Here is a 12,287-nt window from a genome sequence, read left to right on the forward strand (position 1 = left end):
CAAGTACTGTTCTGAGATTTGGTTTAAAATCAGTTGGAAGTGACGTGTTTTCACAAATTATTGCAACAAACAAACCTTACTAACAGGAGAAACATAGTCCAGCTGCTACAGTGACAATTGTGACTATATAGACAATAATTAATAGAGTGACAATAATTAAGTCAATTAAAGTGTTTGTTTTAGCACTAAATCCAAGATTAACAGTTTTTTGGAGCGCTAATCTCTTATTTGCAACAGTGCTTCATTCTGCTGTTGTATTTTTGATGTTCTTTATATTTCTTTATCGTTGTTTTTTAATCACCGTTTTATCAGCATCACCTGAACATGGCTCGGATTGGAGTGGGCGGCACTCACAGGGATCATTTTGTGCTGAAAAGAGTCATCTGATGTGTGAAATGCCCCTTTTTTATGAGAGCGCACACAGACCCTGAAGCTGGTTTGACAGAGAAGGCTGGTCACCATCATCACGACACCTGTTATCTCCAACTGGCATTTTAGGTTTTGCTAACACAAAGACAAAGGCAAGACTTTTGATATTCTTTCCTTCACATAGGTGAAGAGAACCAGACACAGCCTGGATGTTAATTCCAGGTGTAAACAGGGTTAACATCCCATGTGTTGGAGAATGTCCATCCATTTTCTTCCATTTATCCAAGTTAGGGCCGTGGGGGGGCTAGAGCCTATCCCAGCATGGTACCAGTCACAGGACTAACAGAGAGACAGACAACCATTCACCGATGTGAAATTTTAAGTCACCAATTAAACTAACCCTGCTACCTGCATGTGTCTGGACTTGAGTACCTGGTGAGAACCCACTCAGAAAGGCCCTGGTTAGATGGTAGGTTCAAACCTAGGACCTTCTTACTATGAGGCAACAGTGCCAACCACTGCACCACCATGCTGCCCTGTTGGAGAATGTGCTTTTATAATTCAGTCAGCCTCTTTCTTTGCCCTCAGGTATTCAGATATGATGTAGGAGATCCTTGGAGTGCCCCTTTGACAGATGTGGTCATTTTGTTTATTGCAAACACTCATCATCTTGTCTGTTTTCACTGTATAGAACACACACACACACACACACACACACACACACACACACACACACACACACACACACACACACACACACAGTGCTATGATGAGTTTTACTGCATGTATCAATCAGGTCATCTGATATTATATAGCACTAAATAACCACATGGCAGGGTGAAGGATTGGGTAAAACCAACAACTAAATATCAGCCTCTGTTTGAATCAGCTTCAACTCCACTGGTCAAAATGAACAATAAGTCTTCTCCACCACTCACCTTGGTGGCTAGCGAGTGTGAAGCCCCTGCCTCCAGCAGGACTGACGCAGTCTCCACCTGCCCCTCCCTGGCAGAGATGTGGAGGGGGGTGTAGCCATTGGTTGTGGCGGCGTCAGGATGGGCCATGTGCTGCAACAGCAGCTGCACAATCTCAGTTTTCCCCAGGCGGGATGCGATGTGAAGCGGAGTCTGCTCCTCCTGAACAGGACACACGGTGTTGCTTATTCCTCATCAAAATCCAAACGTTAAAGTAAGGAGTCTTTATGGTGTGTGAATGCGAATGCAGCAGTCTTACACGTGCCCGCGCATCAACCATCGCTCCGTTCCTCAGGAGACATCTGACCACCTCCACCTGACCCGCCCGGGCTGCCATGTGTAAGGCTGTTTCCCCACGCTGCGCACACAACATGCAGCAACATATGGTTCACAGGAGTCAGCACACATGCTGAAAACCGATCACTGTCATAATGTTTTCATTTGATTTGACAACAAATGATTGCAGTCACATTCCCTATGACAGTGGCTTGGTTCCCATCACTCACAATATTGCTGACATCAGCTGAGGCTCCGTTCTGCAGCAGGAGCAGGACAATGTTCAGGTGACCCATGAAGGCTGCTACGTGGATGGGCGTCAGACCGGACTGAACACAGGAAAAATAGATCGAATAAATACAACTGGATAAAATAAAAGATTAATACTCATATAGTGCCCATCAGACGAGTAGTGCATTATCTGCTCATTTCTGTGTTCTATCCAGCCAATAACATAACACTATAATGTAAAAGATTATTAGACAGTTAACTTTCATTTGTATACTCTGTAATACTTTCTTTTTTTTAATCTTCAGTTATTCTCTGGCAGTCACAGTTGGTTTTGTGTAAATCACCTCTGTGATGGCCTGGATTGAAGCTCCATATTTAACCAGCAGCTCCATCACCTTCACGCGGTTCTTCTTACAGGCTATGTGCAGAGGGGTGAAGCCGTTCTGTGGAGGAAACACAATGAATTGTGACCACAAATAGTTAACAAAAATTGCCAAGTGCATATAACACGATCCTTTGGACTATATTAGCTGGCTTAATTTCCACTGATGGATCATTTCATGCTTTCTTAACCTACCAGTGCCCTGGCATTAGGGTTGGCCCTTTTGTCCAGCAACAGTTTGGTGACTCTGTAGTGACCGCAGTGAGCGGCCACATGCAACGCCGTCAGGTAGTCTAGTGTGACATCATCAACGGGAGCCTTGTGCTGTAGAAGGTGTTTGACGCATTCAATGTGGTCACCTTGCGCTGCCATGTGGAGAGGGGACAGCCCATTCTGAAAGTGAGGGAGAGGCTGCTCAGTTTAGCAAGGAAGAGGCAGAAAATGTGCTGTGCAACCAAAATGTTCTATAATATTTTATAGATATGTCCATCAGGGTGTATATCATGACTAACCCTTTGATCTCTCCATGTGATCTTTTTTTATTTTTTAACTGCAGCATCGCCGCCCTCATAAATCTCGTCTCCCTCAGCCACAGGATGGCTGTGGCTCCCGTGGTTTGATCACCTTATGGCCAAGTGCTCTTGGGCAGGACGCTGAATCCCAAACTGTTCTTTGTGACTGTGTGCGTGACTAAAGTGCTGCATGAATATGTGGGTGAATGTGGCTTGTAGTGAAACTACTCTCAGTGAGAGCAGAAAAGTACCAATCCAGTCCATTGTCTAAACAACAAATTGTGTTGAGTTGTTAAAACAAAGGCTGAATACTTGACTCGCACTCAACAAGTGAAACGCTGCATTATTGGTAATAAAAATAAACCACTGTTAGCTTATGTGTTAGCCACATCGACTTTGGAGAGCCCCCAGGAGGCTAAAAGAAACTTTGCATTTGCAAATTTCTTTTTTATCTCAACATAAACTTGAAGGGAACCAATTTTTTAAAACTAAAGAATATTTCTACAAAATTTTGGTTCAAAACCTTTCAAGATAGCATTCATTTGTGAATATCGTCCCCATCTCACAGCGAGAACCCTTTTAAAAATTCCTGGATCCAGATCGTGATCCGGCACACCACCAAAATGTAATCAACTGTTATTTGTACCACCCCCAGCAACGCCGGAAAGACGGACAAACAGACAAACGGGAGCAAAAAGATAACCTGCCTCCACCTATCTGTGGGCGAGGTAATGAAACTGATCATTAATATGTGTAGAGAGCAAATGCTTATTTATATACAAACAAAAGTTTGGACGCACGCACCCATTCATATTCAATCAGCACCTTAAAGAGAACACCATAACTCAAGCCTGTTAAATATATCACTTCTTTCTGCTTTTAAAATGACAGCATCTTATTTTACTATAAATAATAAGGATAAATTCCAACTTTTATCCCTTCAGTCTGTTTATGTGAGTGGGCTGCAGAAAGTGCTGCATTTTTTTTTTTTTTTTTTTTTGCTCCATTTGCTGCTGCCAACCAGCAATGTGTCGGAGCCGACTTGCTCTCAAGTCTCAATGGATGCATCTCTATAGGAATGAATCCTGGCATATTCGACGCCGCATGAGCACAGCCCTTAGGCAAAACAACGCTCGTGTCGGGCTCCACAATATTCTTGTCTGATGAGATGGTCATAAAAAAAAGGAGCCATACGACCCCCAAAACCAGCAACAGTATTCAAAGAGGTGCAGGTGACAGCTGTTGTCTTAGGTTAAAAAAAAAAATGTAGTTTTTCATCTACATCTATGCTCAGGCTCTACTCATACTGGTCACCACCACAGAACACTTTATGGAAGTTGTCACGAGGTGATATCATGAGGCCTCTGAGGTTTAACATCACTACAGTACAGTACGGTGAATGGACATATGGCAGACCTTGGTCCTAGCAAGCAAAGGTGCTCCTCTCTCCAGCAGCAGCTCCACAGCTGTATCGTGTCCGCTCCGAGCAGCACAGTGAAGGGGAGTCAGACCATCCTATGGAAAACATACAAAGAATTACTTTATTATTTATAACTTTTACTAGAACATTTAATATTTAATAGACATTAATAGATGTTACATAATAGATGTTTCAGAAGATTGATGGTTTAACTTTAACTCAGAATTCAATTCAATTTTATTTATATAGCAAAAAATCCCAAGAATGGACCCCGTTTTTAATAACGTACTGATAATTTTGTCCTTATATTTAATTGAAAAAAAAGCAACAAGGTGTTAGAAGCTCAAACCAAGGAATTATTATATTTTTTGAAAAGTATCTATTCATTTCAACTTTGGTGCGAGTAAGTATGGACAGGGGGTAAGTATGGACCACCCAGCTTGTCAAAGTCCAACATCTCTGATGGTATAAAGGGTCCATTAGAGCATAGCACTGGTTACTTGCACATCCGTGATGGCACCATTAGTGCTGAACAACATATACAGGTTACATGTGCTGTCATACACATGCTGTCTTTTAATGGGAGGGCCTTGTATATTTCAGCAAGACAAGGTGAAACCACACACTGTAGGTGTGTGGCTCCATAGTGAAAGGATCCAGGTGCTAAAGTGGCCACCAGCAGTCCTGCACTCTAGACCTGACACCCATCAAAATATTTGACACACATAACGCAACAAAGGAGGCGTCAGCTGCTCGGAAGCTGAAATCCCGTTTCAAGGAAAAATGGGAAAATCTACAGCAACCAGTTGTTAAAAGAAGAGGTGAACCAACACAGTGTCAAACAGTTCTTTGAATTTATAACAAGCATATAGTTTTCATATAAGAATATATTTCCCAGTTTCATAATTGTATCTGTTCAGCAAAACTGTTGTTATAGTCAGATGCAGCTAATAACATGGCTGCCTGCTGGCTGGCACACCGCGTGATAGAGAATTTAATCCACTGACTTATGGACCTAAATGTCAGAATGAACTAGAAACAACACCCGGATTACATCTGCTGTTTGTAATGAACATGATTATAATACGCTGACCATTTGTTACTGCTGTGGATGTTTCAGCTGCAGCACTGCGGGAGTGTGCCACTAGTCTTAGCACAAATATGGCAACATGGACTTCAGCAAGTGAAACAAACAGAAGTGAAGTTGTGCTGTGGTTTAAAGTGTAACTGCTCCCAAGGCTGAGGCAGTGTTATATTAGTTGTGTGTTTTTGGGGGTACTCACCCTCGTTTTAGCGTCAATCTGAGAGCCACGGTCTAATAACAGGCGAACCATGTTAGTGTTGCCACGCTTAGAGGCCACGTGTAGCGGAGTGATTCCATTCTGCAGACAAGCAGAACAAACTCTTTAAACCTCTCACTGCAAAATGAAATAATTCTCTAATACTTGCACATTATATCTATGTTGTTGTTCTTGTCTGTGTGTGTGTGTGTGTGCGTGTGCGTGCGTGCGTGCATGAGTGTGGCTGTTTTGTTTTCAAAGTGAGACATGAACAAGGAGCTATTTTTATCCACACTGCTTTTGTGGTTTAAAAATAGGAAATCTGATTGTGATTCCTGGATGGCATTGTTTAAAAGCAGAAAATATGTAAAGGTGTGAACGGGACTGCTGAGTTGTCTGAAAGTGAGGAAAGGTTGTCAGGTATCTAAATCCAGCCTTTTTATAGGGTTGTGTCTTGATCCGGTGTCAGTGCTCAGGGGAGCAGGGTGACTGGACTGAAAGACTGAGAACTGAGTGTGTGCTGACAGCACAGTACATTAGCAGAACAGCATCAGTACGTTTAAGAAAAGAAGAAAAATGAGGGCACATTAGTCAAAAAGAACAAAGCTGATTGATCCAGTTAGTTTTTTACTCTGGATACAGTCTACCAGGGAAGACTGAGGTTAATCGGTTACTTTAAAGAATTAGCCACTGACATATTTTTCATATTTGTATTTTAAAGCCATTGTTAGTCTGCTTCTGTCTTATCCACTAAAGTTGGGGAAGTTACTGTGCATGGATGCTGGTCTAGAATGGTAACAAATTGTGTTTATGTTCTTCTGTTTTCTTAAATTACAGTGTGTGAGTCGTCAGGTAGTGTAAGTTCAAAAGGTTTCAGAATTTAAAGATTGATATTTTTATTTGAGATGAAGCCTCTTTGCTTATATTGATAAACTTCAAAATCCAACAAATTAATTTCTTAGAACCAAATAACCTATTAGGAGGGTTTCCTACCCTTGCTGTAAAGTCAACTGCTGCCCCTCGGTTCAGCAAGAGCGTGGCCACATTGACATTCCCATAGTGGGCGGCAATATGCAGAGGCGTGAATCCACTCTGGAGGACAGAAAGGTGCAGACAGACACACACAGAGGAGGAGAGAGGGCATACATTAGCTCTGCTATCAAGTCAACTTTGCCTCTTGACCTTTAGTCTTCCCAGCATGCAAAAGCTGCATCAAACATCAAGAGTAAAACAAGTAAATTAAAGCAAAGACAATGAAAGTCTGACTTAAAAATAATCATATATTATTTGGCTGGTACTAATATGCAAGTCAGAATATAATAACACATACATCACTTTCATGCAAAGTTGTGTATAAGTCACAGAAACTGAATAAAGGCTTTAAATAAGAGTGAAATGAAAAAAAAAAAGCAACAAATAGGCAAACAGTACACAGAGACTGTCATCAAGACTGACATAAAGATGGACAACATATAGTGTCTACCCAAAATTATCACCAAATAATAGTCAAACCATAAAGTGGTGCATAACAAAGTTAATGTTTCCCCATCAACACCAAAGTGCACTATGGTAACTGTACATCATAGAGTTATTAGAGTTAGCAAAGATTAATATATCAGAAAAGTTAGAGACTGAAGAGTAGGTTGGAGTAGTTGTGAAATTCTTGCCTTACCTTGCCATTCTGTAAGTGTTGGTCCGATTTAATGTGAAAAAGGTTTTTACAAAAGTGTGAAGAATACAGTGACTAACGTGATGGTTTCAAAACTTTACACAGTCAAAAGCTTAGAATGGTGCAAATTAAGGAAGCATGGATGCAACATGCTTTTCTATGCTAAGATAGTCACCAGAAAGTTTATATGTAAGTTCCACAAGCTTTCCATGCCATTATTATGATTTGCATTGTTTTCAGTAGTACAGGTTATTTGGCATCGACTGGAAGGTTCTCTAAAGAAAAGCATGCGTTTGAAAAAAAAAGGTTATCTAGTTGCTGTAAAGTATGGAAGACCATGGTTACCATAAATAACATTAATGCCAGTTTTCCAGTTGTGTGCTCATTATGTATCAGGAAAAAAAGAATAACAATTAAATAAATAATTATTGCGGAAAATTATTTAATTAAGAAATCATTTTCAGTTTAAACAGAATTTAAAAAACATAAAAATATACTTTTTAAAAAGATTTTGTTTAATGTGCACTCTATATATGCTTATTAAATTTTAAAGCTGAATTTGATGTAAAATTCATCATAACATGCAGACGGCTGAAGATGAGCAGGTACAGTTCAACTGATTTTTCTCTGGATTCTGAACAGATGTTAAAGAAATGTAAAAGTACAGCTGGGATTTATACAATGATCTTGGTGCCAGATACAAATAAAAACAAAAGTTACTAACTTTTGATTTTATTATTGCTGTGAATGAAACGATATTTTGTCACCTTGGTAATGCTTATGCATTTTCAACCATGACTTTAAACTTCACGTCAGTTTTGTCAGATATCATGGGCACACACAGGAAACAATATTTCATTTACATTAAAAGAATTCAGTATTATTTGGCATCTCTGGACTTCCATACTTAAGCTGCAGTTTATTATAGTTTATTATCTTACTTATGCAACAGGATATTATCAGTCATCAGTCAGTATGTAAACAATAATTTAAACTACTAATCATAGTGCATTTCTAGAAATCATGCAACACAACAAAAAGAGACAAAATTACAAGACAGACTAATAGACAGTATACATTCATAGCTTCACTGAAAATACAACAGTACAATAATAATCAAATCAAAACCTTGCAGAAAGTAAATCACAAAGAATAAACAAACTAAACAACTCAGTCATTGTGTTTATAACAGGAAGTATTTCTAGATGTATTTAGGGCCAAAGTGTGTGTGTGTGTGGGTGGGGGGGGCAAAGGGTCTTTCTGAACTGATGACAAAATTTAAATGAACAAACAAAAAAAAAACAAAACAAAAAACCAAAGAAACAAAAACTGCAAAAAGATTCAGGGTGAAAAATCAAAGAAAGAAGCTAAAAGTTAGTGATGAGCAGAGTGTGCAGTGCCTAAGCGCAGGACCCATGGCAGTGGCTCGGCCATTCCTGTCAGCCATGCACGGTGGCCTCTTATTATGCAATATCAAATCAAGTGAAACTATAAGAAAATGCAAAATGAACCAAATGAGAGTTCATGTTCACCACCGAGCGCTGTGGAACCGAAAGAAATAAAGGCGGTGCAGAGAAAGGAAAGAGAGATGACAAAGGGATGAGATTGTGTGGTGAATCTGTGGAGAATTAGAGGAGTGTGTGTATACCTCAGTAGTCCTATTGACCATCATCTGTTGCAGGAGGAATGAGGGAGGGAAAGATCAGTTCAGTTAGGCTTGTTGGACGATTCTCTACTGCAGTTGTTACACAGTTTAGTGTGAGACTGCACAGGCAGTCTCACACTAAACTAGGGAGCGACGTGGCTGGAGTGGATGCGTCTCAGTGCAGGGGTGCCAAATTCTCAGTGAGTTGAAATGCATCGAATCAGGATTGTATTTGTAGTTGGCAAAGGTCTCATTTATCTTTGCTAATAATCATTAATAGATATTTGCTCACTGACGCTCATAGCTTATTGCAACTTCAAATAGTCCAAAGTCATCAAAATGCAAATTTTTTCCTCAGGAAAAAAAAAAAAAAGTACAAATTATTGCAATGAACTTCAAGTGGTAATAGGATGTTTTAATAGTTTAAAAACCTTAATGACTGAGGAAACGAGAACTGTAAATCATTAAAATAAAAACACTCATCTAAACTACGTCATCTGTCGCTGCCTCTGAATCTGCTGTGGACGATCGACTCTCAGTTCATACGCTGTTCATACCGTAATGCACTCTGAGATCACAGCAGATGATAAAATAATTCATCACTTTCTGTTATTAGCTGTAGTTAAGTAAGTAGAGCATTTCAGTTAGCTAGCACTAAACTGTTTTCACAGCATTATTTAGTGATAACTACATGCATTAATGTGTGTTTTTACAGTCTGAGTGTGGCTATAAATGCTATAACCATCCTCCTCTGGTGCTTCTTTATGACTCACGTTCAGTATGGCTGAATCCCAGCAGCAGAGGCACACATGCCATTTTAGTAAATGCATGTGTGTGCCCTAAATAAACTCTATAGTGTTTTATTACGTAACACAATAATTGGTGTTTTGTTGAAATAGGAAGCGTTAAAAAACTGTATAGTGAAGCAAACTAACTTCACTCTAGCCACGTCACTTAACGTTACAAGCTAGCATCAGAGGAACATTTGTAACTACAAATTAGTGTTCCATCAATATCAAATTAACACTTTAACCCCTCCAATCCCTCGTTGATGGTGATACAGCCTTAAAAACAACCCCCACTGTGTGCATGCAGCCTTAAATACGACCACCGTACAACCTGCAGACAGTGGCACACTCCATGCAGTGGACAGTGCTACACTTAGACACCGGTGCAGCGAGGTAGGTAGGAAGGGTGATGAGGAGAAGCGTGTAAGAGGTGGTATTTAAACAGAGAGAGGGGGGAAAAAAAGGGAGAGACCCAGTTAGTTGCAGGACCAGGAGTGACGTGGCAAGCACAGAGACACTGAATGAGAGAGAGGAAAGGACAGAGAGAAAGATGCACAGACAGACTGATGGAAACACAAACACTTTATACACATTTGTGCAGCCTCGTTGGAAAAGTACATCACAAGTTCTGTCATAAATCAAATCATACCTATGAGTTTTGGTAATTGTGCTTACAGCCAATGTGACTGATATCTGGATCTTTTATCGGGATAATAACAATAACAACAACATCTAACATGCCACTCTACCTCCAGAGTTAACCAAAGTGAGACGCACTTTTTTGCTCTTCCTAACTTAAGCTATCACTAATGTCTCCATCACCAAAACTACTATCAGTTCCCGCCTTCGACCATCGTTTGCCCTTCAGCTGATCTCTCTTTGACTATTACTGTATACAGTAACTTTTCTGGGTCCAAGTGTGTCCTGTTTATAACAGTGAGGTCAAAAGCATTGTACCAACAAGCAGAACCAACATTTAACATTTGAGGAAGGGAAAAAAAAAATCTCTGTTGTGTGTAAATTTATCATTACAGCATGAACATCGTATGTAAGGTAGGAGCATCGTTGCTGTGGGCTTAAAGATTATCACTGTGGGTACAAACCTCATTATAATTATTGCTTGCAGTAATGTCAGACAACAACTACAGTACAACCCACACATAAGAAATTCATATTATTCTACTGAAACATCACCTTCTATCAATCTGTTTCCTGCCAGCTTTCCACCTACTCAACTATTTGGGACAATGACAAAAGAAATAGGATCCTGTGATTATGAAGATAGGATAAAATGAGACAATTCTAATCAGATTATCACTAGGACTTGTTCAGATACAGATCACAGCTGTTTCAGAGAGTTCCCCAGTGTCAGCAAGCTAAAAGCACTGAAGTTTAAGAGAACGTTAGCCTGGTTTTCAGTGTTTAGCTTCTACTTTGCTATGAGTCATAATTTCACAGCACATCTGTAGCCTTCATTTAGTTACTAACAACAACAGTATGGAAAGATTTGGACAAACACAGATCACCACATCAGTTTGACACATGCTAACATTTGCAAGGCAAACTACACCATGGTCGTACCTTTGACTGGACATCAGCATTGTGGTCATTCTGGAGGAGCAGGGCTGCTGATTTGGTGTCATCTTTCCGGGCAGCAATGTGCAAGGCAGGTAGGCGGACCTTGCCTTTGGTATCATTCTCCAATAAGACGGACACAACCTGGTTGTGGCCCTGCTGGAGAGCAATGGCCAGAGGGGTGAAGCCATCCTAGAAGAGGGCGCACAGAGAAGAGGAGGTAGAGACCAAAAAAAAAAAAAAACAACCTTAACCTGTGAAGGATCAGTAAAGTTGATCAAATATACTACTCTAAAAAAATTAACTGGATCATCAAAGTAAATATAGCCAGTTAAACTTCAGGGATATCAGCCTGTCCGCTATCCTGTTCCCCCCAGCACAGTCTCAAGAATAGAGGGTGAGATGGGTCACTAGATGAGTGCTCCTCCTGCCAGAAACAGACTGCTTGAATGACCTGTAGTGGGACCTCCACTCACAGTCCAGCACTGTGCAGCTAAACTGGCATTCACCAAGGATATGCCTCATCAACCATCACTGACCTGCTGCCAAACGGGTCATGATGCAACACAACATTTGGTGTCATCAGACTCTTTCATGTCACATGTTCTCAGTGTGAACCTGCTCTTATCTGTGAAGAAAAGGGGACGCCAGTGGCGGACCTGCCAGTTCTGGTTTTGTAAGGGATTTTGTTGTTGTCTCTCCAGTGCAACGACTGTCACTTTTATTTGAAGTGAAATCAATGGTTTATGTTTCCTGACTGGCTGGAATGATATTCCTGAAGTTTTCTTTGTGTTATTCTGTGTTGATCAAGTATTCCCTTAGTATTTTAAGAGCTGTAGTTTGTAATGGAAAATTTGTTTTTCAATTCAAATAATCTCTGTGTACTTCTTTGGTATGTAATTGTAATTTTCTAGTACAAAGACTAAGTGTGCAAAGTAGGAAACAAATTTCTTTCTAGGTTGTGTCCAAGGCCATGACACACTTATTATCAGGCTGAAGTTACATGGTGGTGGGAAACTGAACTCCCCACAGATAACAGAACAAGACTGTATCAACACAATGACTATAAAAGGAACTGTGGATATTTTGCTCTTTGGTCAATGCTGATGCGAAGACTGTTCGTGCTGTGTTGATCCCTTTGCAAAGGTTATATTCTTACTTTCAAT

General features: G+C 40.2%; 1 protein-coding gene across 1 annotated transcript in view; it reads right to left on the bottom strand.

Annotated features, from left to right (window-relative positions):
• The window catches only part of LOC115775710 (ankyrin-2-like), a 152,277-nt gene that overhangs the window by 65,943 nt on the left and 74,047 nt on the right, over positions 1–12,287 (bottom strand). Inside the window, exons 6-16 of the mRNA XM_030723183.1 lie at positions 11,128–11,313; positions 8,762–8,785; positions 7,117–7,125; positions 6,438–6,536; positions 5,448–5,546; positions 4,161–4,259; positions 2,428–2,625; positions 2,195–2,293; positions 1,850–1,948; positions 1,603–1,701; positions 1,308–1,505 (exon numbers count right to left, since the gene is read on the bottom strand). Coding sequence (XP_030579043.1) covers positions 1,308–1,505; positions 1,603–1,701; positions 1,850–1,948; positions 2,195–2,293; positions 2,428–2,625; positions 4,161–4,259; positions 5,448–5,546; positions 6,438–6,536; positions 7,117–7,125; positions 8,762–8,785; positions 11,128–11,313 — 1,209 coding nt within the window. The remainder of the gene's footprint in view (positions 1–1,307; positions 1,506–1,602; positions 1,702–1,849; positions 1,949–2,194; positions 2,294–2,427; positions 2,626–4,160; positions 4,260–5,447; positions 5,547–6,437; positions 6,537–7,116; positions 7,126–8,761; positions 8,786–11,127; positions 11,314–12,287) is intronic.

The sequence above is a fragment of the Archocentrus centrarchus genome, unplaced genomic scaffold, assembly GCF_007364275.1.
Source record: "Archocentrus centrarchus isolate MPI-CPG fArcCen1 unplaced genomic scaffold, fArcCen1 scaffold_24_ctg1, whole genome shotgun sequence".
Classification (NCBI taxonomy): Eukaryota; Metazoa; Chordata; class Actinopteri; order Cichliformes; family Cichlidae; genus Archocentrus; species Archocentrus centrarchus.